At 37.8% G+C, this 27,879-nt stretch overlaps 1 protein-coding gene across 1 annotated transcript in view; it reads right to left on the reverse strand.

The window, feature by feature from the left end:
- Positions 1-7,328: 7,328 nt before the first annotated feature.
- LOC145330214 (uncharacterized) overlaps positions 7,329-27,879 on the reverse strand; it is a 35,512-nt gene continuing 14,961 nt past the window's right edge. The window contains exons 4-19 of the mRNA XM_080174822.1: positions 25,795-25,876; positions 22,359-22,409; positions 21,224-21,284; positions 20,740-20,781; positions 19,843-19,922; positions 19,263-19,304; positions 18,344-18,385; positions 17,915-17,982; positions 17,044-17,079; positions 16,658-16,724; positions 15,485-15,540; positions 15,128-15,174; positions 14,228-14,300; positions 13,772-13,814; positions 8,943-9,035; positions 7,329-8,244 (exon numbers count right to left, since the gene is read on the reverse strand). Coding sequence (XP_080030948.1) covers positions 7,873-8,244; positions 8,943-9,035; positions 13,772-13,814; positions 14,228-14,300; positions 15,128-15,174; positions 15,485-15,540; positions 16,658-16,724; positions 17,044-17,079; positions 17,915-17,982; positions 18,344-18,385; positions 19,263-19,304; positions 19,843-19,922; positions 20,740-20,781; positions 21,224-21,284; positions 22,359-22,409; positions 25,795-25,876 — 1,255 coding nt within the window. The 3' untranslated portion in view covers positions 7,329-7,872. The remainder of the gene's footprint in view (positions 8,245-8,942; positions 9,036-13,771; positions 13,815-14,227; positions 14,301-15,127; positions 15,175-15,484; positions 15,541-16,657; positions 16,725-17,043; positions 17,080-17,914; positions 17,983-18,343; positions 18,386-19,262; positions 19,305-19,842; positions 19,923-20,739; positions 20,782-21,223; positions 21,285-22,358; positions 22,410-25,794; positions 25,877-27,879) is intronic.

A 27,879-nucleotide genomic window follows, 5' to 3' on the forward strand; every position in this document is an offset into this window, starting at 1 on the left:
GTTGTTGGCATAGCACACCATTTTTGTGTACTCTTATTGAATTTTGATTGGTTGGTTCCAAACTTCTAGCGTCCAAACTTAAATCTACGGAAGGGGAAATTTTGTTTGCCATCATTGAGAATGTATATAATTTATCCTCTATTGTCTTTACCTTAAGACTCCTGGTTTTTAACAAGGGCAATTTTGTCCAAATGTAGCGCAGCACCAGAATCATATCTGGAGCAGTAAACCGTAATAAAGTTAAGAGAAATAAGTTTTGTGATAAACTAAGTAAATGTGATGTATGTGTGGTATCCGCCGAGGATAAATGGCAGACACCGGAGTTCAATTAGATTACGGCGGTGTGACAGACGTGGACACCTTACTATAGAGAAGCTACGCTTCTCTAGCATTCACTAGATAATAATCAACATCTATTTCAGTTGTCACTTTATTGAAGGTTTAAAGGATACTAAAGCTATATACAACAAACAATAAATACATGGATAGGAATAAATAATCATAACATAAAAGCATTATAACACATATACAATAGTCAGTTTGGGCAATAATGATCCCCCATCCCTGGAAAGGGTGGGGGAGAATTAAGAATACAGTTAACCATAATAAACATGACAGATTCAATCATTAATTTTAAGCATAGGGAGGGGGTCGTCAGACCCCTTCCCCAGGACTCGGGGGAGGGCCATTGACCCTCCACCAAACCCCAGTTCAGGGGTGCCATAGGCATGGCTCACGGTTGCCGAATACCACAACTCTCCCCTCGGAAGGCTGGGAGAGGGTTTCCCTACCAGACTTCCGACAGTGGTTGAGGCCTTCGGTCCGCTCCTTAGGGCTAAGATATATACAAACGATAATGATTCAATGGAATCCTAGTGGTGAGTGTTTTCTCAGGGTTGATGGGCTCCCAACGTGGGATAGAAGGCAGAGGCTGGCTTTGGTTGGACACGTTGTTCGGCGCCGGCAGGTGTCAGGTTGGCAGGTGGCACCGTTGTTGCTGGAACGGTCAGCAGTGGGGCCTGCTGGTTGTTGTTGGCAGCGGCTGGGGCGCTGGCTGCCAGGTTGATCGTCTGGGCAGCGGCCTGTCCTCCTGAGGGGCCGCGGGGTCTGCCAGAGGGCGGTCCTGGCCTACCTGGGCGGTCATGCCCGCTATCAGCTGATTGCATAGACACCATCTCCTCGGCTGCTTCCCTGCCGATGGGAATGGCATCCCAGTCTACTGAAAAGTCCCGGGACTTGGCATGGGTGAGCCTGGCTCTAGCCAGAGCTTTCCTATACAAAGTTGGATGGTACAGGAACACTTGTGACATCGCATTCAGGGCTGCTCGGACGCCTCCTTGTGCTGCTGCCAGAGAAATGATGGTTAGGTCCCCCAGCAGTTTGAGGATCAACAACAGCAAGCACAGTATGGCTGCGCCATCTCCCCACTCGTGGATAGCTTGTCTAAATCCAGCCCAGACATCCAGGGCGGCCTCTCCTTCCTCCGCCAGTCGGTCAATGTTGTAGGACACTATCCCATGGTCTCCTGTGGCCGAACAGCTGCCTTGCTGAACGCAGGAGCCATAGGATAGGCTGGTCAGCATGGCGCTCTTGTATGCTGGGAACGCCAGCAGTTGTTGCCAGTCGTTCAACTCAGCCTGCGAATACAAGCCCCCTGAACTGAAGTCATCTAAGGGCTCTGTCAACAATTGCTTAGGCGTATCCAGCGGGGGTGGCCTCTTCTTAGGAGCGGGGGTTAACTCTATCCAGCCTTCCTCCGCGTGCACAGTCAGGGGGTATGTGGAGGAGCAGGGAATCTTGGTGGCGTGTTCACTATATACTCGTGTCACAGCGTCTACAAATCCTGTGGGTTCTACTGGCACTTTGTCCCAACACTCCTTGTGTTCGCGGACAACGTATTTATGGCGTTGGCAGGTCAGCTGCAGCAGGATGTCTCCCCTCAGGACCGAGAACGTGCTCCCCTGGACACGCACCGGATGGGCCGGGTCTAGTTGCTGGAGCTTCCAGCAGTTGGCCGCTACTTCTTCTGCTGCTGTGCTTTTCATGCGCGTTTCCAGGGTAAACCCAATATAACCTGCATGTATTTGGGCTTGTAGGGGGACGTCAACATCCCTGGCCGACACTCTGGGCAGCGCAGCCGCGGCTGGGTCAGCTGCCACGAACAACGCTGGATGGTTGGTGGCATGGGCCTCGAAGTCGCAGTTCACAATCGAGGTGGGGTTGGTCATGTTGATGAAAAACTGGGCCTGATGGTCAACCAGGTATGCATCCATCACTAGGCTGGGCTGGAGGCTGCGGATCAGCCTCAAGGGGCAATCTCTCCCCAGGTGGTCCCACACGTAGGTTGCTTCCCCAGTGATGCAGGACAGCTCAGAATGGGGACACTCCAGGGTCAGGTGGTCAGATTGGGACTCCACCCGTCCATCCTCTACCACGTAGGTCTCTTCCTTGACCAGCAGCCGTCGCTCCTGGAGCACTAATTCATTGCGGTACAGCTGGCCCTCGAAGTGGACGTCCTCCCCTTCACAACCCACCCCCTCGGGGCTGTTGACGAGGGCGCCCACCATGTCGATGGTGAAGAACAGGGGATGGTTCAGCTGGAACGTCAGTGGCTGGGTCTTGCCTGGCAGCGTGTAGACTCGGTTCCTGGCCAGGTCTCGGCACGCTTCTGGGTCTATCTTGGTTGGCCTCATGAGGGTGGGGACCGAGGTCACCTTGAGGTGACCCCATACCCCACACCTGAATGTCCACTGGGACACGGTGAGCTGGCAACTGTACCCGGTTGTTTCCCTCACCTTGACTTGCTGCAGGACGTGCACTTCATGGCCCAGGGGCACCTCCTGGTGTAGGGGCTCCGTGTTACACATCTTTTCTTTATTGTAGGATGTGACGTGGGTGGGGTTGGCACAGTCCCATCCCACCAGGACGTAGCTGGTTGTATACCACACGGCTGCCAGCAGGAGGCCCCACAGGACCATCCACCAATGGGAGAGGCTTCCAGGCAACCATCTACCTCGCACACGCGGCTGGGGATCTTCAGCTCTGGTCACGGCTGCTTCTTGTGGCTGGACACGGCTGGGCTGCTCCTGGCTAGATACAAGTTTCCATTGAGCGTTATCTTTGTGCGGCCGGGGCACCCCGATACCCTCCCCAATGACAGACTGGCAAGCGACTGGCACTTGCCTGGGTGTCGGCTCCCCTAGCCCCAAGTGCTCCCTTCCCTTGTCCAAGGCATGCCCAGTGGCATGGGGCTGAAGTGCATGTGGCACAGTCTCGCCCTTACTCACTTCCCTCCCCTGCCCTAGGAACTCAGGTGCATGTGGCACAGGCAAGTCCTTATTTTCCCAAATTTCAATCTCCCCAGCCTCTGGTGCAGGGGGCACAGGCAAGGCTGGGGTTTTACAATAGCTTGGATACAACACATTTAACAAATTCAACTTATCCTGGTGTTGGGCAGCTGGGTTCCTGCGGCTGGCAGGGGGCTCTGGATGGCATGTAGCTGGGCTCTCCCTGCAGGCTGGTGGCGCTGGCTGACTGGGGGTGACGGGTGTCACCCCTTCCTCTGGGACTGCTGGCTCGTTCCAGGACTCAGGTCTCTCGGTGGCGGCGACGGTTGTCGCCCCAGACATCAGGTTGGAGGCTGGCTCGTTCCAGGATCCAGGTATCTCGGTGGCGGCGACGGTTGTCGCCCCAGGCACCAGGTGGGAGGCGCTGGATAGCACCCCCCCGTCATCCCAGGTGGCGACGCCGGGTGGCGTCCCATACATCGATGCTGAGGCGCTGGCTAGCGCCTCCTGCCTCTCTCGTTCAGCGGCCGCCAGGGCCTCCCCGTACACCGTCTCAGGGACGCTGGGTAGCGCCCCTCCACTCTTGCTGGGTAGGCTCAGTCGGGCAGGTTCCATCATGTTGAGGCTAAAAGGCTGGGGCCTCAGAATCTCTGGCTCGGCGATGTTGTTGGGTTGTATCAGCTCTGGCCCCAGGTGGTTGAGGCTGAAGCCTAGGCCAACCCGGTTGGGTTCAGCCGCGCCGCCCAGTACGTTGATCCTAGCTGGGACAGTCCCAAACTGCGGCATCCCATCGGCTCGGTCCGCAGCTTTGGGGACGGCTGCTTGCTGCGGTGGTGCTGGGGGCGCGCTCCCTTCCATGTGGGCCACTCTGCTGGGCTTCCCTGGAGGGGCGCCCTTATCGGCGGTGCGCCTGCGGCTGGCTACCTGGGCCCAGTCAGCTCTACAATCGGCCGCCGTGTGACCGTCATAGTGGCAACGCTCGCACTTGGCAGAACGGTCACGGCGTGGCTGGGTGCGTCTCTCCTCTAGGCTAACTTCTAAGGCTCCGAATCATCATACTGGGGCAACTGGATGCTGGCGGATCCAGTCAGCCCGTCGGTAGAGTCCACTAGGCACACACCTTCTTTCAGTTGCTTTGTGATCATGGTGACGGTAAACATGGCCTTACGAGTGTACTCAGGTACACTCGTAATTTCATGTCCCATCATGATGCGTTTTACATTGGCATTACGAATTCCACGATTTAATTCGTCCACCAACAACTCAAGATCCTCATGGCTGTAGGCGTCCCGATACAGGGCACATTTAGTGGATATGTATGCCTGTATCGGTTCTGTCGAGTGTTGCTTGTAATCCCTAAACGCTTGTTTAAGCGTTTGGGATTCAAAAGCAGGACGAAATAGCATTTCACACTTGGCCTTGACCTGCTCGTAGGTCAAGGCTTGGCCTGCCTCGCCAAACAGATGGGACGCCATTTCCGCCGCTTGCCCTACCAGTGACAGTAGGAGGGCGTTGCGGCGGTTGAGGGAATCATGAGGTGGCACGCGGTAAGCCGCCCATGACATCTCGAGTCTGCGGATATGTGACGACCAGGATTGCTTGGGCGGCCCTCTATACTCCGGCAGATTGCTCAGCATCAGTTTGCGGTACTCGGCTGGGGCCGGCTGAGGGTCATCCTGGAGCCATCCTGGGGCTTGATCACCTCCTGGGGCTTGCGGCTGGTCCATCGGGTCAACGGTTCAACGGCGGGGCACAAAGTTATACCGTACTAAAATGAATGGTTTGTCACTTGAGGCTTTCTAGCCTAACAGCCAACACTGTTTGTATCACTAGGTTGGTAGTTTAGTTGCAAAGGTATAACTTAGCTGTACTTATCACTAGTTAGGTGCTGAGGTTGTAGGGTAGGCTGGTAGGGGTAGATAGATGTTGAGGGTCTGAACTGCTGTCAGGAACTGATTGGGTTTTCCTTTATCACACTAGAGCTAGAAGGAGAGAAGCTTGTAATTCTTTATTTGCTAAAAATACCCCTGTTAAATGCTATGGAGTAGCTCCGCTCCGGTGTGTGTGTGTGTGTGTGTGTGTGCGTGAAATCTCCTGTCCTTGCAACGCGCGTACGCACCGTCAAATCCGCGCACACGGGGAAACCGCGCACTTATCCCTCAACTCGCTCTCTCATTGGTCCGCTTTGTCCGTTGAATTTATGATATTTTCCGCACTCTGTTGCGCTACCCGTGAATGGCGCTCTGTGTTCCCGGTCGCTAGCCCCACACTACAGACGGACTTAGTCTAGTGTGGGTAGGAAGGGGGAAGCGCGTGAGGGGACGGGGGTAACTCCGTCCGTTCCCCCTGTGAGGGAGGGGGGTAACTGTGTGCTGGTGTAATAGTGCCTTTTCTTCTTAATCCTAGGCTTATCTATTATATCACCCTGATTGTATTTGCCTTCAATGGAGAGGGGCTCCTCCCTTTCCCCTGGAATAAGGGGTGTGTTGTTGTTGTGCTGTAGGCTTGAGGTGATTTGATTGTATATCAGGGTCTTTATTATATTACATCTAGCTTCTATTTTTGTCCTTATCACAATTGCATAACAGATTTGTTTACTAACCCTGTTCTATTTTTAGCTGTTATCACAATACACAATAAATCCAAGCCTGTTCTATTTTTAGATTTATCACAACACAACAATTTGTTTGCCAAGCTTTGCTCATAAATCTATTGTTTAGCCATCACACCAGGGTGGTAATCCCTGCAATGTGACATAATATCTGTTTTTCTAGATGGGTGGCTGCGTTGTAGCCTCTCAGGATACTTGGAGTTGACGTAGTTTTTCTCTGTTCTGGTGCACTACACTCGTATGTTGGCTCGCAGCTTGCAGCTATGTGGCGTGTTTCAGCCTATCGGCGGCAGGGAATGTCCCGTCCTGCTAGCGCCGCTGATCCAAATCCGGCTGATGGCGGCAGGGAATGTCCCGTCCTGCTAGCGCCACTGGTTCGGATCCTGCTATTTCTTGCAGTAAAGTTGGCCTATTTTCAGCCGTTTACACTTATTTGGCTTGTTTCAGCCGGTCCGCAGGCCTGTTTCAGCCCTTTGAGCGCTCAATTCTCCGTTAGATATCGGCGCTGCTCGCGGTTCTTCGTCAAATTTCGCTGTCTCGCTTCCACAACTGCCGGATGCAGAGTTAAACTTTGCTGTCCAGGGTGGGTAATTCAGGTTGCTTGCGTCAGTTTTGCCAGTTTCACTGCTGGGAGTACCTTAGCCTCAGATGCGCGTCTGCTCTACACTTGTGGTTCGCCGTAATCTCACACAGCTGTCACCAAAAGTTGTGGTATCCGCCGAGGATAAATGGCAGACACCGGAGTTCAATTAGATTACGGCGGTGTGACAGACGTGGACACCTTACTATAGAGAAGCTACGCTTCTCTAGCATTCACTAGATAATAATCAACATCTATTTCAGTTGTCACTTTATTGAAGGTTTAAAGGATACTAAAGCTATATACAACAAACAATAAATACATGGATAGGAATAAATAATCATAACATAAAAGCATTATAACACATATACAATAGTCAGTTTGGGCAATAATGATCCCCCATCCCTGGAAAGGGTGGGGGAGAATTAAGAATACAGTTAACCATAATAAACATGACAGATTCAATCATTAATTTTAAGCATAGGGAGGGGGTCGTCAGACCCCTTCCCCAGGACTCGGGGGAGGGCCATTGACCCTCCACCGAACCCCAGTTCAGGGGTGCCATAGGCATGGCTCACGGTTGCCGAATACCACATATGCATGACAATAAGTCTACTCTCAAATCGGAAAACAACACCATATCCTTTATATTCATGATTGCACCGCAGGGTTAAAGCACGCCGCTGGGACTAGAAGTGAAAAGCTACGGCTACCCGCTACTTCGTTTTCTTTCCATGATCCTAAAGAAATATTGCGTAAAACAAAGCTCTATAGAATACACATGGAGTGGTAAAAAGAGATCAGTTACAATTACTTTGATATTAATTTATTTTTTCATGTCTAACAATAAAATATTTATATATAATATATTACTAAGTTTCTATAAATAAAGCTCTATAAATATACAATATAATATACATATATGTCTTATTTTAATAGTTTTGGTATATATTTTATATGTATCATGGAATGGAAACAAAGTAGCGGGTTTCGTCGTATTTTCACAGTACATGATAGGTTATATAGGTTAGGTAAATGTTAATGATTGCCCCGCAGGATTAGAAACCCCCGCAGGGGCTAGAAAAAGGAGAAAAGCCACTGTAAAAATGCGACGAAACCCCCTACTTTGTTTTCTTTCAATGATACCTATAATATTTAACTAAAATTTGTTCTTAAGGTGTTCTGGAATTTTAAGAATTTTAAATTAATTTGTAGCAAAGCTAATCTTTTAATGTGTATGTCTGTATGTTCTTATGTCGGTCTATACACTTTGTTAATAACGTCAAAAATTTTCGAGTAGTTGCAATCACATAAAATATTCTCTAATTTGTCTTTTTTTCATTATTTTTATTATAATTGCTTTTAAAGTTTTTTTTTTATGATAATATAATTGTTTATAAAGAAGACATAATACACATTTCACATGGGGTGATTATAAAAGGTTTATATCCATTAACACAGCCCTCAAAACAGTTGCCCTTTGGGGGCAGCTTTACCTTCTTGGATGGTGACAATTGCGCGCCATTTTTCATGGTTTGGTGCGGCATTGAGGTAGATTTTACAGATTTTTTCATAGTCTTATTTTGTTCTTCATTTGGGCAAGTTTTGTTGGGCGAAAAGCCGCCATTTTTATTGTGAATCGGAGATAATACGCCATTTTGAATGTCTTTAACTGGTTTTTCATTCATAGAAACTTGAATAAATTTTGGTGGATGATTTGGAAGGATGGTTCCAACTTGTTGAATCATGGTCTGTGCTGCATATATCTAAAATAACAAGAATGACAACATCCATTAAAGCAAAGCTCTGAAATGATAGGACAAATGAACATTAACACTTATAGAGTGTCACAACCGATTCCTTAATAAGCATAAATATGTAAGTTTAAACAAAATTGTAAGTAAATTTGTTGCAAAACTGCTAAATACAGGATACTTTTACGGATATACTTAAATTTTTAGGACTTTCTTATAGAGAATATTCGCTTATAACGTTGTACTATGTTGTTCTAGGAATCAGTATTTCAAAAATCAGTCATGAGAAATTAAAGAGAAGGGATATGAATCAAGGGATGGATCTGTATTATTTGCATCTTACACCAGATTTTCATGTTCTCAAACAAAGTGAAACTCGCAGCGGGCTAAAATAACGATACCCCCAATCCACCCCATTCACCATTCCCCCTCCCCTCATACTGGATGAACGAACTGAACAATAAATGAGTTCCATGTTAGCAACCTAAATTGATGTCAATTTTTCCCCTGTCATAATATCCACGTATATTCTACATCCTTTGTTGCATGATGCTATGAGGGAGAAAACTTAAAAAGTTCAAAAAGAGAAAGAAAGAAACTATGTTCTTCTAGGGTTAATAATAAACGTAGGGCAAATGTTATCTCTTCTTCTGAATCATTTACTACAAAGTGACTTAAGAGATGCTTTACTTTATTTTAAAAAAACTTACTCCAAGTTGAACCATGTCCATAAGGGAAGCATTTTTCTCAAGTAGAGCCTCAATACATCCAGCTACAAAACTATCTCCAGCTCCTATTGTGTCCTAAAATATAATTATTATTCTCAAGTAGAGCCTCAATACACCCAGCTACAAAACTATCTCCAGCTCCTATTGTGTCCTAAAATATATTTATTATTCTCAAGTAGAGCCTCAATACATCCAGCTACAAAACTATCTCCAGCTCCTATTGTGTCCTAAAATATAATTATATTCTCAAGTAGAGCCTCAATACATCCAGCTACAAAACTATCTCCAGCTCCTATTGTGTCCTAAAATATAATTATTATTCTTAAGTAGAGCCTTAATACATCCAGCTACAAAACTATCTCCAGCTCCTATTGTGTCCTAAAATATAATTATTATTCTTAAGTAGAGCCTTAATACATCCAGCTACAAAACTATCTCCAGATCCTATTGTGTCCTAAAATATAATTATTATTCTCAAGTAGAGCCTCAATACATCCAGCTACAAAACTATCTCCAGCTCCTATTGTGTCCTAAAATATAATTATTATTCTCAAGTAGAGCCTCAATACATCCAGCTACAAAACTATCTCCAGCTCCTATTGTGTCCTAAAATATAATTATTATTCTCAAGTAGAGCCTCAATACATCCAGCTACAAAACTATCTCCAGATCCTATTGTGTCCTACTCCTAAAATATAATTATTATTCTCAAGTAGAGCCTCAATACATCCAGCTACAAAACTATCTCCAGCTCCTATTGTGTCCTAAAATATAATTATTATTCTCAAGTAGAGCCTTAATACATCCAGCTACAAAACTATCTCCAGCTCCTATTGTGTCCTAAAATATAATTATTATTCTCAAGTAGAGCCTTAATACATCCAGCTACAAAACTATCTCCAGCTCCTATTGTGTCCTAAAATATAATTATTATTCTCAAGTAGAGCCTTAATACATCCAGCTACAAAACTATCTCCAGCTCCTATTGTGTCCTAAAATATAATTATTATTCTCAAGTAGAGCCTTAATACATCCAGCTACAAAACTATCTCCAGCTCCTATTGTGTCCTAAAATATAATTATTATTCTCAAGTAGAGCCTCAATACATCCAGCTACAAAACTATCTCCAGATCCTATTGTGTCCTAAAATATAATTATTATTCTCAAGTAGAGCCTCAATACATCCAGCTACAAAACTATCTCCAGCTCCTATTGTGTCCTAAAATATAATTATTAATCTCAAGTAGAGCCTCAATACATCCAGCTACAAAACTATCTCCAGCTCCTATTGTGTCCTACTCCTAAAATATAATTATTATTCTCAAGTAGAGCCTCAATACATCCAGCTACAAAACTATCTCCAGCTCCTATTGTGTCCTAAAATATAATTATTAATCTCAAGTAGAGCCTCAATACATCCAGCTACAAAACTATCTCCAGATCCTATTGTGTCCTAAAATATAATTATTATTCTCAAGTAGAGCCTCAATACATCCAGCTACAAAACTATCTCCAGATCCTATTGTGTCCTAAAATATAATTATTATTCTCAAGTAGAGCCTTAATACATCCAGCTACAAAACTATCTCCAGCTCCTATTGTGTCCTAAAATATAATTATTATTCTCAAGTAGAGCCTCAATACATCCAGCTACAAAACTATCTCCAGCTCCTATTGTGTCCTAAAATATAATTATTATTCTCAAGTAGAGCCTTAATACATCCAGCTACAAAACTATCTCCAGATCCTATTGTGTCCTAAAATATAATTATTATTCTCAAGTAGAGCCTCAATACATCCAGCTACAAAACTATCTCCAGCTCCTATTGTGTCCTAAAATATAATTATTATTCTCAAGTAGAGCCTCAATACATCCAGCTACAAAACTATCTCCAGATCCTATTGTGTCCTAAAATATAATTATTATTCTCAAGTAGAGCCTCAATACATCCAGCTACAAAACTATCTCCAGCTCCTATTGTGTCCTAAAATATAATTATTAATCTCAAGTAGAGCCTCAATACATCCAGCTACAAAACTATCTCCAGCTCCTATTGTGTCCTACTCCTAAAATATAATTATTATTCTCAAGTAGAGCCTCAATACATCCAGCTACAAAACTATCTCCAGCTCCTATTGTGTCCTAAAATATAATTATTAATCTCAAGTAGAGCCTCAATACATCCAGCTACAAAACTATCTCCAGATCCTATTGTGTCCTAAAATATAATTATTATTCTCAAGTAGAGCCTCAATACATCCAGCTACAAAACTATCTCCAGATCCTATTGTGTCCTAAAATATAATTATTATTCTCAAGTAGAGCCTTAATACATCCAGCTACAAAACTATCTCCAGCTCCTATTGTGTCCTAAAATATAATTATTATTCTCAAGTAGAGCCTCAATACATCCAGCTACAAAACTATCTCCAGCTCCTATTGTGTCCTAAAATATAATTATTATTCTCAAGTAGAGCCTTAATACATCCAGCTACAAAACTATCTCCAGATCCTATTGTGTCCTAAAATATAATTATTATTCTCAAGTAGAGCCTCAATACATCCAGCTACAAAACTATCTCCAGATCCTATTGTGTCCTAAAATATAATTATTATTCTCAAGTAGAGCCTCAATACATCCAGCTACAAAACTATCTCCAGATCCTATTGTGTCCTAAAATATAATTATTATTCTCAAGTAGAGCCTTAATACATCCAGCTACAAAACTATCTCCAGCTCCTATTGTGTCCTAAAATATAATTATTATTCTCAAGTAGAGCCTCAATACATCCAGCTACAAAACTATCTCCAGCTCCTATTGTGTCCTAAAATATAATTATTATTCTCAAGTAGAGCCTTAATACATCCAGCTACAAAACTATCTCCAGATCCTATTGTGTCCTAAAATATAATTATTATTCTCAAGTAGAGCCTCAATACATCCAGCTACAAAACTATCTCCAGCTCCTATTGTGTCCTAAAATATAATTATTATTCTCAAGTAGAGCCTTAATACATCCAGCTACAAAACTATCTCCAGATCCTATTGTGTCCTAAAATATAATTATTATTCTCAAGTAGAGCCTCAATACATCCAGCTACAAAACTATCTCCAGATCCTATTGTGTCCTAAAATATAATTATTATTCTCAAGTAGAGCCTCAATACATCCAGCTACAAAACTATCTCCAGATCCTATTGTGTCCTAAAATATAATTATTATTCTCAAGTAGAGCCTTAATACATCCAGCTACAAAACTATCTCCAGCTCCTATTGTGTCCTAAAATATAATTATTATTCTCAAGTAGAGCCTCAATACATCCAGCTACAAAACTATCTCCAGCTCCTATTGTGTCCTAAAATATAATTATTATTCTCAAGTAGAGCCTTAATACATCCAGCTACAAAACTATCTCCAGATCCTATTGTGTCCTAAAATATAATTATTATTCTCAAGTAGAGCCTCAATACATCCAGCTACAAAACTATCTCCAGCTCCTATTGTGTCCTAAAATATAATTATTATTCTCAAGTAGAGCCTCAATACATCCAGCTACAAAACTATCTCCAGATCCTATTGTGTCCTAAAATATAATTATTATTCTCAAGTAGAGCCTCAATACATCCAGCTACAAAACTATCTCCAGCTCCTATTGTGTCCTAAAATATAATTATTAATCTCAAGTAGAGCCTCAATACATCCAGCTACAAAACTATCTCCAGCTCCTATTGTGTCCTACTCCTAAAATATAATTATTATTCTCAAGTAGAGCCTCAATACATCCAGCTACAAAACTATCTCCAGCTCCTATTGTGTCCTAAAATATAATTATTAATCTCAAGTAGAGCCTCAATACATCCAGCTACAAAACTATCTCCAGATCCTATTGTGTCCTAAAATATAATTATTATTCTCAAGTAGAGCCTCAATACATCCAGCTACAAAACTATCTCCAGATCCTATTGTGTCCTAAAATATAATTATTATTCTCAAGTAGAGCCTTAATACATCCAGCTACAAAACTATCTCCAGCTCCTATTGTGTCCTAAAATATAATTATTATTCTCAAGTAGAGCCTCAATACATCCAGCTACAAAACTATCTCCAGCTCCTATTGTGTCCTAAAATATAATTATTATTCTCAAGTAGAGCCTTAATACATCCAGCTACAAAACTATCTCCAGATCCTATTGTGTCCTAAAATATAATTATTATTCTCAAGTAGAGCCTCAATACATCCAGCTACAAAACTATCTCCAGATCCTATTGTGTCCTAAAATATAATTATTATTCTCAAGTAGAGCCTTAATACATCCAGCTACAAAACTATCTCCAGCTCCTATTGTGTCCTAAAATATAATTATTTTGGACAGTCCTAAAATCAATTGTAAAATTTTAAATTTACATCATTGATAATAAATCTAGCTCAATTGTGACTATAAGATATTGCCATTGTCAACTAGCGAAATAAATCTAAAATGATGAAATAATAGGTTTCGTTATTTTTTAATTTAGTTGTTGGTATAATCTGACAAAATATATTCATTTCAAGCCTATTACTGGTTTACTGGGATAATTTGTAATGTTTTTATTTGAGTAATTGGTTTAAGAGATCTTTAGGGAAAAGACACGCATTCACCCCAATTATGGTAAATATAATTACCGCTTCTTTAAATTAAAGAGAAATTAGTTAAAGTTAAATTAGTGAAAAGATTTGGACAATATTTAATATAAGTCCCAAAGTTTTTAAGCCAACGAAATAGAAAACGTGTTTATAAAATTTTGGGTACCAACTAAATCGTTTACCTTAATTTTTGAAGATTGTATCTTTGGTACTGGGACTTTAAATCTAAAAAATGAAGAAAAAAATCATTTAAAGTATATGTTCACAAGATCTCGAAAATGACAAGCTCAATGTCTAAAAATAAATTGAGGTCCAATATAGTTTTCCAGTATTGATCCGAGAGAGATAGGGGACAATTGGCTGTTTATTACACTAAAGTCCCTATTATAACATTTTCATATTCGTTGGCTTAACAACTTTAAATTTTGATTGGTTGATTCAATAAGTTGAGTCTAACGTTCAACCACAAATTTATATCTAAAGAAAGGGTAAATTTTGTCTTTGTGTATCATTATCGGGGATGTACATCAATTTATCAGCCATTGTATTATCCCTTTGGATCCCTGAGTATTAATAGAATGAAATAAATTTGTTGGTTGGAAATGGGTCTAATTTTATGTTTACAAAATATGACTTACCTCAAGGACGAATGGACTTCCACCTTCTTGGTGATGGATACAGGAATCAAATGCACCTCAATGTTTTGGCTTCCTACAAAATAAAACAATAATGAGTTGAGCTTTTTAGGGGGAGGTTAACAATTTACTTTTTTCCTATATAATATTTTGTTCTTGGTTTTTATTTTTATACTTTCATAATATACTTTTTTATGATTTGTTTTTATTATGATTGTTAAATACTTATTTTTTATTATTGTGTCCGTCTCCAATGATTTTTATTATTATCCCTTATTACTAGCCTCTAGATACCTCTAGTGAAATCTCTAGAAAAAAAGGGGAGGGGGGGGGGGGTGGGGAGGTTGTAGACCATTTTTAATTTTAGTTAAAAAAGTAGAAATTTCGTCTTTTTTGGAGCCCTCATTGGAACTGAAAGAAACTTTACTGTAAAGAAAAACTGCATCAGTCTAGCGGTTAGTGAAACCTTTTGCTACACAGACAGACAGACCGACATCATATTACTGTCCTAAGTAACGATAATAGTTATTTCTCGCATTGTATTATTGTCAGCTTTCCGCGGATATATTCGGCACCTCGGGGCTAAAAAAACTGGTTATATTCTTATGATTGTACATTTTTATATTCGTAGAAAGCTGGACATAATACGATGCTAGACATATTTTTTTTTTTCGTATGGATTAGAACCGGTTCTTATTTACCGGATTCGAATGAATACGAGAAAAAAAATTACGTGGAATCAACTAAACTTTGCTCCGTGAATATGAGATAAACGGGGTATGACGAACCAGACACTGGTGCATGGCTGCATATTTTGCTTCAATCAAAATCAATTTCAATTATCTCTACCTTCGCTACTATTGAACGTAGACGTCCTTGTTTATGCTTAACTTGTAATCTTACCATCAGTGATGAAAACTACTAAATGCTTGGTTTCTGAGGCAGTTATACTAAAAAAAAAACAAGTTTTAATTAGTCCTACGGAATCATCATGTGCCAATTATGAAATCAATAGGAGAATTCTAACATGTCTAAATTGACGATAATAGCTATAGATGTGCGATCTTTCGGACGGACCAATTCTAATAATAGAAAAGCTTTGTTTTAAGAATAATTAAATAATTGGCAGTAATTCATTTGAGTATTAGCTTAATATTCAAGAAATATACTAATTAGAAGATTTTTAAAAACAATCTTTAAATGACCACCAGTCAGAAAATAAGAATAAACGTGCTACTGAAAATTAATGATAAAATTTACCTTTTTAAATTAGAGCAGTCTTGATATTCTTCGGAATTTAAAGATTTTTCAAGTTCCTAAAACATTATAACAACTTACATAATTTTAATAATCACTTTTATTCAATCATACTTCAGTGAATCAAGTGGCGTGCATTAGGTAGGTGTAGAGGGGTGTCAACACCCCTCATAATGAAATTGGGAAAGAATACCTTTCTTTTTTTTCATCTTCTAATTGTTTCACAATCCCCTGTCACGCCATTGAGTGAATCATTTTATTATTAGAGAAATTTACGTTTTCATTGAGTAAGTTTTATTGAAGCTATAAATTTTAGAAAAAGCTAGATAGTACTTCTGTACATTTACTTCTACACTAATACTATTTACTACCTCTGAAAAACGAAGAAAATAGAATTATAACGTTTATGTTATCTTGACTTTAACAAAACATTTTATAAAAAGAAATTATATATTTATCTCTGCACATATTACATACAGATTTCCTAGGAAAGTAAATCTAAAAATTAAAAGATTTATTTTTGCTTTGCCTATGGTCCCAATGGCAATGTATCAGAACCGGTTTAAATCCAGCGGAAATGAGTCATATTGAAAAAATTACATTTCTATATCACAGAAGAATTATGTATTTTGTTTTTCCTTGCAGGTAAAAAATACTTTTTATAATACTAGCGGCTGCACTAAAAGCTAAAGGAGTAAGGAAAGTAGGAAAATTGGCTAAAATCAACTTGGATATAATAATGAAATAGCCTGAAACCATCAAGGGGGCCTATAAGAAGCTTCCATTAAATAGAGAACTATTAGTTCAGTGGTTAGCGAAATCTTAATCTTCAGACAAAAAAACCTATTTATTTATATAAAACTAGTGGCTACGCCCCTTAAGACTCTAGATTTAATTCTTAGGGTTTGTGGAGAACAAGTTGACCTCCAACGTTTTCAATTTGAGTTTTAAAAATAAAATAAAAAATATTTTTTTTTGTTTGGGGGGGGGGGCATCTTTTATAGGGTGAAACTGAAGATACCTTCCCCAAAAATAGTTAAAAGCATTCCCTTAACATTTAATAAGCTTTAATATAAAGGAGGGCCCTATCGGTTCAGTAGTTATCGAAATCTTAAGCTACAGACAAAAAAGCTCTAGACTACTTCATATAATAGGAAAATTACACTGTTTAACTACCTGGATTATTAAATTGTTGCAAATTGTTGATTTTTTAGCTGTCTCTAGGTAAACTTTATATTCTTCCCTAAAATAAAACACAGTTTTTGAACAAATGATTAATTTTGATATCTATAGTTGGGTAATTTCCCTCAAAGTGACTTGTGGAGCTCTGAAACTCCTTATTTTTAAGAGATGGGAAAGTTTTTCATTTGTATGATTATTACTTTAATCCAGGATAGGTTAGGTTATAGTGGATACTGGGTAGCCCCGCAGGGTTAGGGCTCCCAACAGGGTTTAGTCATAAGAAAAGAATTACCCCCTCCCCTATATTTTTTTTAAAATTAGGGATACAGGGTAATGGAAACTTTGATCCCCGAAAGTATATCTTAACAACTATCACATACCTGTTTCCAAAAAGAAAATCAACATTTGGAAGCAATCTGAACATTTACGATTCTTAAATCAAAATTACATTTTAGGCGGTTTAATATCTTGCTAGCTCTTGTTAGATTTACACGCAAGAAGCACGATTACATAAAAAAAAAGATGTTTGAAATGATAAAACATAAAATAAGCTAATAAATAAAGATGTATAAAAAGAGATTTAAAAACAGAAAGTGAATTTAAATCTACAGTAAAGAGTAAGAGTAGGAGTAAATAGAAAAACAAAAAGAGAATTACATTTCAATAGTTTCTTGTTATAAGTCTTCTAATTGACCTTAACTTCTTCTATGCGACCAAATGAGACATCACTTTAGTACAAGGAGATTTAAAAAAAGTGAGTTGAACTACTAGTTAAAAAGATATTCCCTTAAACTGCCTGGTTGAGCCCTGCACCCTTCCTCTTTAGTTTTAGGGTGGTGTGGGGGGTAGTTTTTAGTTTGGTTGTTCAATACTTTGGGTCAGGTTATTTTGGGTACTACTAGGACACAAACAATTGTAGAGTTGATTTAGAAATGCTAAAATTAAATTTAAAGGGATAGTTTCACGAAATGCATTTGAACTTAATTTAGTGAACCGCATATTTTTTGCTAGTAAATGGGTTTAACTATATTTATATGGCATATATTTGAAAGAATTTCAATTTTCTAACACGTAGTTTTGAAAATATCAAGACTTAAAAATCGTCTTTTATTGATATATGCAATTTAAAAAGACAATTTTCAACTATTGATATTTTAACCAATTAACCAAGAAAAAGTATGCGGTTCACTAATTTAAGTTCAAATGCATTTCATGAAACTACCCCTTTGATTTTGATTATAAGAATCTTTCCTTGAAACATCTTGTACAAATTTATGATCTCTGCAAACATATTCTCCGTTCAAGTTTAACAACAGCTTCTAAAAATAACAAAATTACACAGTTTAAAAAAATACATTCCCTATTGAATGCTAGCTACAAACTGTAAGTATCAGCTAAAAAGATACGCAACATTCAAAGCTTCTTATTTTCATCATTTCATTTACTTCAGGCGAATAAGTCAATATAACCTTAAGAAAAATTATAATTGCTAAATTGCATAAAATGGGAACCCTGTTTTAAGAGGTTCTAAGGACCATGAATAAAAAAAAAGTATGATATATTATTTTCCGCTGGATTAAACCGGTTCTCAGGCATACTGAAAGCCTTTTCAAAGACGTAAAAAAGTAGGAAATTAAATAAAGAAAATGAAACTATAAAATGTAAATAATCTGTTAATACCTTATTTTCTGTTCTTGACAAATCAGCTATTTGATTTCCAACCTAATAATATGACATTTGTTTTAAATTTGATTTACAAATATATTTTCAAATATACATATTATACATGGTGTTTTTAAATAAGAGGGCCATATTCAAAAACTCCGATATTTAAGAAAAAGAAAGTTAATGCAAACTATTTATATTTTACTCAAAAGTTCTTTTGCTAGACAAAATTATATAATTTTTATAAAAGTAATAGCGGCTACGCCCCCCCCCCCATAGACGTCCAAGCTTTTTTTTAGGGGGGGGGGGGTTAAAAAATGTTAAGGAGGGGGGGGGGGGTAATTCTTTTTTTTTTTTTGGGGGGGGGGGGGGGTAAAATGGCGCGTGAAGCGCGCTGAAATTTTTTATTACCCCCCCAAAATTTTTACCCCTGGGGTAAAATTTACTTGGGGGGGGGGGGTAATTACCCCCCCTGAAATCTAATGGCAGGGGTAAATTTAGTTTCCCCCCCCCCATATTTAACCACGGGGTAAATTCTTTGGGGGGTAATTTAAATTTTATTAAATATTTAGTGTGAAAAATGCGCGCGAAGCGCGCAAAAATTTTTTTTATTAGATTTTTTATTTTGGGGGGGTATTTACCTTCCCAAAATTGTTTGAGGGGGGGGGTATAAATACCCCCCAGGGTAGGGGTAAATTTTAAATAGGGGGGTAATCGCCCTATTACCCCACCTCCCCCCCTTGGACGTCTATGGCCCCCCCATATAGTTATAAACCTTCTCAGGATCTATGAGAAGCTACACTGTTAAGGAGGATCATATCAGTTTAGCTGTTAGCGAGATCCTTCGCTACACATAGATAGACATATATCCTGTTACTTTTATAAGATGATTAAAAAACTAAATTATATAGTTTAATCAATATTTATTACTAACCTCTGAGCTATGAGCAAGAAAATAACCTTCCATATAAACAACCTATAAATTAATAAAAGTAAAATTTAGAAGAAAAAAATCCTATACATCATAATTCTTTATTTAAGTCTTCTATATAATAATAATTTGGTTGTGCATGTTACCAAAACTCAAGAATCATTAAACTTATATTGATGAAAAATAAAAGCAAGGATGACAATATCAATAAAAGGGAGGTGTAACGAATACGAATATACACAAGAACATAAACACATATATGTACATATAGTAACAATGCTTTTACTGTTCAAAATTATTAAAAAAACAATAATTCCCAATAAATCTATCCCAAATTTTACGAATGGACGGACGGACCGACCGACCCTAAACATAGAAAAGCTTTGCTATCCAATAGTTTTAAAATATGAAAAAAATAGAAATGTTAGGATAGGAATCATCATGCCAGTTTCAAATCAATATGTCAATTCGTTCTAACATGCCGGCCCTAAACTAACGATGTCACGTTACTGTAGGACGCATGTATCCTAAACTAGAGAAACTTCGCTTAATATTTGACAATCCAGTAAAATAATTAGTTCACCTGACAATTAGAGATGAGTTTCTTATGATGATCTGAAAAATGCTCGGGATCGAACTTGCTAGCTGCTCCAAGATTGGCCGCTAAATAAGGATCATTTTGTAATAAGGCAAAAAGGTAATAAAAATCTATCGTGTGATAAATGTTCTCTTTTTAAAAAATGGTGATCAGAAAAAGTTACTAGTTATCAGGGGCGTCCAAGCTTTTTATTTTGGGGGGGGTAAAATTTTTTTAGGGGAGGGGTAATTCGTGTTAGGGGGGGTAAAATGGCGCGCGAAGAGCGCCGCAAATTTTTTTACCCCCCCAAAAATTTTTACCCCGGGGGTAAAATTTGCTTGGGGGGGGGTAATTACCCCCCCTGAAATCTATTGGCAGGGGTAAATTTAGTTTACCCCCCCCAAAATTTACCCCCGGGGTAAAATTTTTGGGGGGGGTAATTTAAATTTTATTAAACTTTTAGTATTAAAGATGCGCGTGAAGCGCGCAAAATTTTTTTTTTATTAGATTTTTTATTTTGGGGGGGGGGGGGTAAATGGTTGGGGGTGCCTACGGCACCCCCAGAGTAGGGGTAAATTTTGAATGGGGGGGGGTAATCGCTTGGACGCCTATGCTAGTTATATATAAGTGATTAGACAATTGTCGATAAATTGATGTAAATCCCCAATGATAATGCACAAAATTACCCCTGGAGTGGATTACATTTAGTGATTGAAAAGCTTTCACACATAACCTAATGAACAACCAATCAAGATTCAATAAAAATCCTCAAAGTTGTTAGGCCAGCTAATAAGAAAACGTTGTTATAAAACTTTTGGGACTGGTCAACACCACAAATGTCCCCTCCCTCCATGGGGGAAACCACTGATACAAGTCAATTCATATTTCAAATTAAAATTTTACCTAAAGTTCGTTCTTTATCATGGACCATAGCAATACAGTGACCTAATCAAATCATACAATAAAGCAAAAGTTGCTGTAAAGCGTGGATTTTTGAAAAACGGCGTCCATACCATACCGACGATTTTTTTTGCTTTTTCTCGCTGAAAATTTTTGAATTATTTGAGACAAACTTTTTTCTTCACAAATTATTTCCGTTAAATTTCTCTTACCCTTTCTAATTCGATCAAGTTTAGCAGAACAAAATCATAATTTTATTATATATAACTAATTAGAGGCCACTAAAGACACATTCCAAGTAATTGGGGGGGGGGGGGGTCATTCTCTTTGGAGGCCGGACGGTGCTGATGATTCTACATTGTAAAAATAACCATATCAGGTTTGCGGTTTGCGATATCCTTCGGAACAGATAAACACACACACACACATAAAAACACAAACATCCTGTTATTTTTATATACGCGTATATTTGCAAGTAATTGTTGACCTGTTGGTAAATTTGTGTGTACAGCCATCGCTGGTATCACCCCAGATTCAAACATTAATGCCTGAAAACAAGGATGTGTAAATATAAAGTAGACAAAGTATGGCAATTATTTTAAAAATGATGTATAAGTATTAGGGTTGGGCCGTATACATATTTGGCCCAACCAGCTATTATATATCCTTATACTAAAGTAACAGGATGTTTGTCTGTCTATGTGTCTGTCTGTGTGTACCGAAGGATCTCGCTAACCACTAAACCGATCGGGTTCTCCTTAACAGGGTAGATTCTCATATGTCCTGGGAAGGTTTTTAACTATTTTGGGGGAGGGTACTACCACCCTCCCAAAAGAAATGACAAAAAAATTGAAAATTTTCTTTAAATCTGGGAGACTTCAGCGTCAAATAAGGTGGTATCGTACATAAAAAATTAACTTTAACAAACAAAAACATTTAAAGTGCCACTAGAGGCCTCTAGGGGCGTAGCCGCTAGTTTGGCTATATAGTACAAAGAATTATATCTATAATACAAAGTAGAACGATGTCTGTCTGTTTGTCTGTTTGTTTGTAGCGAAGGATCTCGCTAACCGCTGAACCGATCGGGTGCTCCTTTACAGGGTAGCTTCTCATAGGTCCCGGGAAGGTTTATAACTATTTTCTTGGGGGGTGGGACACCCCGAACCCCCCTAAAAAATTAAAAATACCCCCCTCAAAAAAATTATTTTTTATTTTTTGAAACTAAAATTAAAATCGTGGGGTCGACTACACCCCCCCCCCAAAAAAAAATTTCTGTCCCCCAAAATTTTTTATTTATTTTTCTTTTAAATCTAAAATATGAAAAATTGGTTTGATTAAACCTCTTGGGGCAAAGCCCCTAGAGGCTAGGGGCGAAGCCGCTAGTAGATAATAAAATGCTTGTGACTGTTTATAACCGCGATTTTTTATTTTATAACATAAAAGATTTTAATGCCGGATAGTTTTAATATCCGGTATCCGGCTGGATATTGAAAAAGGCCGGATATCCGGCCCAACCCTAATAATAATAGATATATAATCCAGATAACTAAAGGATCCATTGTTTGGGGACCTTTTTCGTCAGCTAGTAACTTTTTTTACTGCCACACTGGAAATGATTTTACCTTTAATTTATTTGCTATTTCATCCTCGCCTATTCCGCCAATAAATGCCACCTATAAACAAATGATACAATATTGAAATCTGAAATTTTAGCGAGGTTGCTGATTTTTTTTGCTTTGAAAAACATAGGGATCATAAGGGATAAGACCTTCTGTAAAATAAAAGTATGGGTTAAAACGTTAATCAACCACCAGAAAATATAATAAAAGTTCATCAGATTTATTTAATACTATGCTTGGATTTGGATTTTTTCAGATCATTGGTAAAAGTACTAGAGTTACAAATGAAACTCATACTTTAATTGATCAAATTTATACTAGTGATAAGGTTGAATATTTGAACTCTGGCGTTATTATTGATTCTCTCTCTGATCATTTTATAACATTTTGTAGTATTAAACAAAACAAAGCAAAAAATACAAAAGGCCCTAGCTTTGTTTACAAAAGAAATTTTGATGTACATAATAAAGAAGTCTTTAAAAATTACATAAGTACTTTAACATGGAATAATGTCATTGCAAGCAACTGTCCCAACGAAGCCTATGATATTTTTTGGGATGATTTTTATAATATTTTTGAACTTAGCTTTCCTAAGAAAAAAGTAAAGATTAATCGTAATAAACATTGCATAAATAAATTTATGACCAAAGGTTTAATGAAATCTAGGAGAACTAAACTTAATCTTTCAGCCAAAGCTAAAAGGTCAAATGATGACAAACTAAAGTATATCTATTATCGTAATTTATACAACTCTATATTAAAAAAAGCAAAAGCCATTTACTATAGAGAGGCAATTGAAAATGCAAATGGGGACAGCAAGAAAATTTGGAAAACTATTAATGAGGCATGTAATAAAACCAATAAATCAAATAAGACTGATAAATTAAATGTAAATGGTGTAATCATTAATGATGAAACTGAAATAGCTAATGCTTTTAATAATCATTTTTCTCAGATTGGGGAAAAAGTTTCAGCTTTTATACCTAATAAAGATATTGATTTTAGACAATACCTACCTAACCCAACAATTCCCTCACTTTTTTTAGCTCCTGTTAGCTCCTGGAGAAATTCTTGAAGTCATTATGAACATGGGGAAAAAAACATCACAAGATGTGAATGATATTCCTTTTCCTTTGTTACAATTTGTAGTGTTAGAATTGTTAAAACCTTTAACACATATCTTTAATTTGTCAATTGAAAAAGGTATTTTTCCTGCAAATCTAAAGACCTCAAAAGTTGTGGCAATTTATAAAAATTCTGGCTCTCCACTTGATGTTAACTATCATAGAGGAATAGCTATAGTAAATCAAGTATCAAAAGTTTTTGAAAAATTAATTTGTAGGAGGTTACTAAATTTTTTGTACTCTAATGATTTCTTTGATGAGAATCAATTCGGTTTTCTCAAAGATAGGTCAACTAACCATGCAATTCTTAAAATAATTAATTATATTACTGAATCTATTAATCATGGAGACTATGTTGTCGGAGTATTCCTTGATGCAATGAAAGCTTTTGATTCTGTTAATCATGATATACTTTTAAGTAAGCTTGATAATGCTGGTATACGAGGTAATGCTCTTAACTGGTTCAAAAGCTATCTGAGTGGCAGAAACCAGAAAGTAAAAGTTGGAGAATCTTGGTCTGAATTACAAAACATTAACATTTCCGTTCTTCAAGGTAGCATTTTAGGCGTAATCCTGTTTATAATATTCATTAACGATTTACATAGAGCCTCTGATAAAGCCCTAACTGTATTGTTTGCTGATGATGCAACACCACTGTTTTCACATAGCAATTTAAATGAACTAAATGTATTAGTAAATAAAGAACTTAGTAAAATCTGTGACTGGTATAGTGCTAATAAGCTTGCACTGCATCCAGATAAATCTAAATTTATTTTATTTAAATCCAAATATGACAATTTGGAACAATTGTCTATTAACAATGCAAGCCCATATTTTCCCCTTTACCTTAACATGAATGACTCTGATGAATGTAACATAACTAAAATTAAAATGATAAAGCACGTTCCTAATTCTGATGAAAAAAGTGTACGTGCACTAGGAGTTCTATTGGATCAAGATCTAACTCTAGTAGAACATGTTAAATCCTTACACTCAAAATTATCCAGAAATTTATATTCACTTAGACAAATAAGTAATCTATTTCCTACACCAATATTAAAACTGGTATATAATGCTAATTTCCAATCTCATATCAATTATTGTTCAAATATTTTGTCTATGTGTACTAAAACTACACTTGATCCTATTATTAAAATGCAGAAGAAAGCTATAAGATTAGTCTCAAAAGTAAAATATAATGAAAGCACTACACCTCTATTTAAGAAACATAATATCCTTCCAATAATGCAACAAATAGAATATTCATCTCTTATGACTATGTATGACTACTTAAATGAAACTCTTTCTCCTTCTTTTTATCCCACCTGGATTAGAAATAATCACCTAAATGGTAATTACAATCTTAGAAATGGCAATGATATTCATATAAGGCCTCATAGATATGAATATCTTAAAAAACATCCAATTTTTAACTTTGGCATTCTTTGGAATAATCTAAGTGATGAACTTAAATCTATTGAAGATAGAAACCTTTTTGCTAAATCTATCAAGTCTAAACTAATTAATGCCTTACAATAGCTAATTTTATCAAATAATCTAAATCTCCAGCTCTGTAAACTCTGTAAATTTTGTAATTTTCTTTTATGTTATTTTTATTTTGGCGATACTACCTAGGTTCTATAAGTTTAAAGGGATCCAGGATACCTTTGTTTAATATATTTTGGGCAAAGTAGGCAGATCCTTAGTGATCTATTCATGGTTACCCGGGCAGAACTGATTAGGATTTAGGTTGTTTTATTGTTATAGTAATTTGAATTGTGTTTTATATTTTGTTTTTTATTTTATGACTATGTTTAATTTTTATGCCCAAATAAATATGTTTAAGTACCCAAGAGCCAACCAATAAGAAAACGTGACCAGAAAACTTCGAGGACTAGAGTAATAAACAAACCAATGGCTTCTCCCTCCTTGTAAAAAAATATGTATTTGATAATCCTCTTCGAATATAGCCAATTAGCATAGAACATTATGTTAGAGAGATGCAATTTTTGAAATGCTTTATCTAATGTGATCAAGATTTTTTGAAAGAAAAATAATAAATTTCGATAATTTTAGACATCTATAAGTAGAGGGGTATACTTTTATAATGTGAAGCAAATAAGAAAATTTCATGAAAACTGGCGCCTTTTTAAACTGAAATGATAAGGTTTTTTGTCTTTTAAGCATGACCGACAGACAGACGGAAAGTAAATGTGTAGAGCATGGGTATCTATGCCATAGAAATTACAAGAAAACATTGAACATTTTTTAAATTGGTGGAAGAAGTGACTTTTAATCAAAAATGCAAAATAAACCTGATTTGGTATTGAGCTGAGCCACTGAAAAGCTCTTGCTGTATTAAGAGCACACCCTCCACTGGATAAACCACAATCATCCCTAAATGGATGTAATTTTAATTGGATCTTACACCAGATTATATTCTCAAATTAAGTGAATCTTGTAGCTGGCTAAAATAACGATTCCCTCCCTCCATCCCCTTTCCTCCTAATGGATGAATGAATTAAACAATAAATGACAGTGCAAATAGCAACCTAAATTGACGACAATTTTTCCCCTGTCATAATATCCACGTATATTCTACATCCATTCATCCATAAAATAAATAACAGGTATAATCCTGGAAAGGAATAGAACATTGGACCAAAAATTTTAAATGGTGTCCAAAGTTTTATAATCATGCTCTCTTGATGGCTTAAAACTTTGGGTACTTTTATTAAAGGGGGGAGGCGGATGTGCCACTTTTTGAAACCAAAACTAAAAGTCAACAAAAGAACTCAACTTAGTTTTAAATTATTTGCTGAAAAGTTGGGATATTGTTAGTTTAATCCAATAAATAAAAAGGTGGGAGGCGGATGTGCCACTTTTTGAAACCAAAACTAAAAGTCAAAGGAACTCAACTAAAAAAAGAGTTACAGGTCTGAGATTTTGCATGGCAGTTGCTTTATAGAGGTACAATATGGAACTGTGAAGAAACGGCGGCGCAACCGCCGAAAACCGCCGTTTCCCGCCGATTTTTTTTTGCAATTTCTCGGCGGTTTTCGGCGGATGCGCCGCCGTTTCTTCACTGTTCCATATTGTAACCCTATAAAGCAACTGCCATGCAAAATCTCAGACCTGTAACTCTTTTTTTAGTTGAGTTCCTTTGACTTTTAGTTTTGGTTTCAAAAAGTGGCACATCCGCCTCCCACCTTTTTATTTATTGGATTAAACTAACAATATCCCAACTTTTCAGCAAATAATTTAAAACTAAATAAGGTTTATTTTTGTGAATCATCATTGGAATTATTATTCATGTATGTAATATACTTATGAAAAGTGCACTTCTTTTTGGTTTATCTTTTCAGGAACGATTCATATTTGTCTTAGAGTTGTCCTATATTTTTTTCTTTTCTAGTTTATCCTATTATATCAAGTAGTAACCGTTTTTTGTCTGTCCTGAAGGATCTCTCTAACCACTGAACCGATATTGTTCTCCTTTACAAAAAAGCTTCCTAGGAAGGTCCAAATTATTTTTGGGGAGGGTGTCATCACCCCCATCCCCCACCCAAAAAAAATTTATTTTTTTACTCTTTTGAAACTCAAATTTAGACACATTACAAACTTTCCCTATTTTGTATTACTTTTGAGGAACATGATTTCAGTTACGTCATATTTTTCTTTCCCGAAAAAGGGAAGGGGGGAAGAAAATCTCTTCAAAAGAGATGGGGAAAACCCCCTTTTCTCCCATCTCTTTTTTCTTCCCCCCTTCCCTTTTTTTCTTTCCCCCTTCCCTTTTTCGGGAAAGAAATATATGACGTAACTGGAATCATGTTCCTCAAAAGTAATACAAAATCGGGAAAGTTTGTAATGTGTCTAAATTTGAGTTTCAAAAGAGTAAAAAAATAAATTTTTTTTGGGTGGGGGATGGGGGTGATGACACCCTCCCCAAAAATAATTTGGACCTTCCTAGGAAGCTTTTTTGTAAAGGAGAACAATGAAACTTCTCATAGGTCCTGGGAAGGTTCTAATCTAAAATGAGATGAGGTCGACTTTTCCCCCTTCTGCCTTAAATTCCCATAGAGGCTCCTAGGGGCGTAGTCGCTAGTATTAATTAAAGTGAAGAAAAAAAAATTTCACAAAAAAAAACATTTAAAAAAAGTTTTGTTACGGTATAGGTAATAAAATTAATTAGAACACTATTCATCATGCTTTGTATGAAAGTTTTATTTTACAAGTTTTTTTTATAAAGTTTATTGAATAACAAGGATAACAATATCCATATGAAGCAAAAAAATTAACGATGGACATTGAACAAATAAAAGAAAACATAACGACGGACCAGGTAAATTATATTCTGAATACTCATTAATAAAGATAATTTACACAGAAAAAAAATTCAG

This window comes from Acartia tonsa, chromosome 10 (genome assembly GCF_053477335.1).
Source record: "Acartia tonsa isolate MP-2025a chromosome 10, ASM5347733v1, whole genome shotgun sequence".
Classification (NCBI taxonomy): domain Eukaryota; kingdom Metazoa; phylum Arthropoda; class Copepoda; order Calanoida; family Acartiidae; genus Acartia; species Acartia tonsa.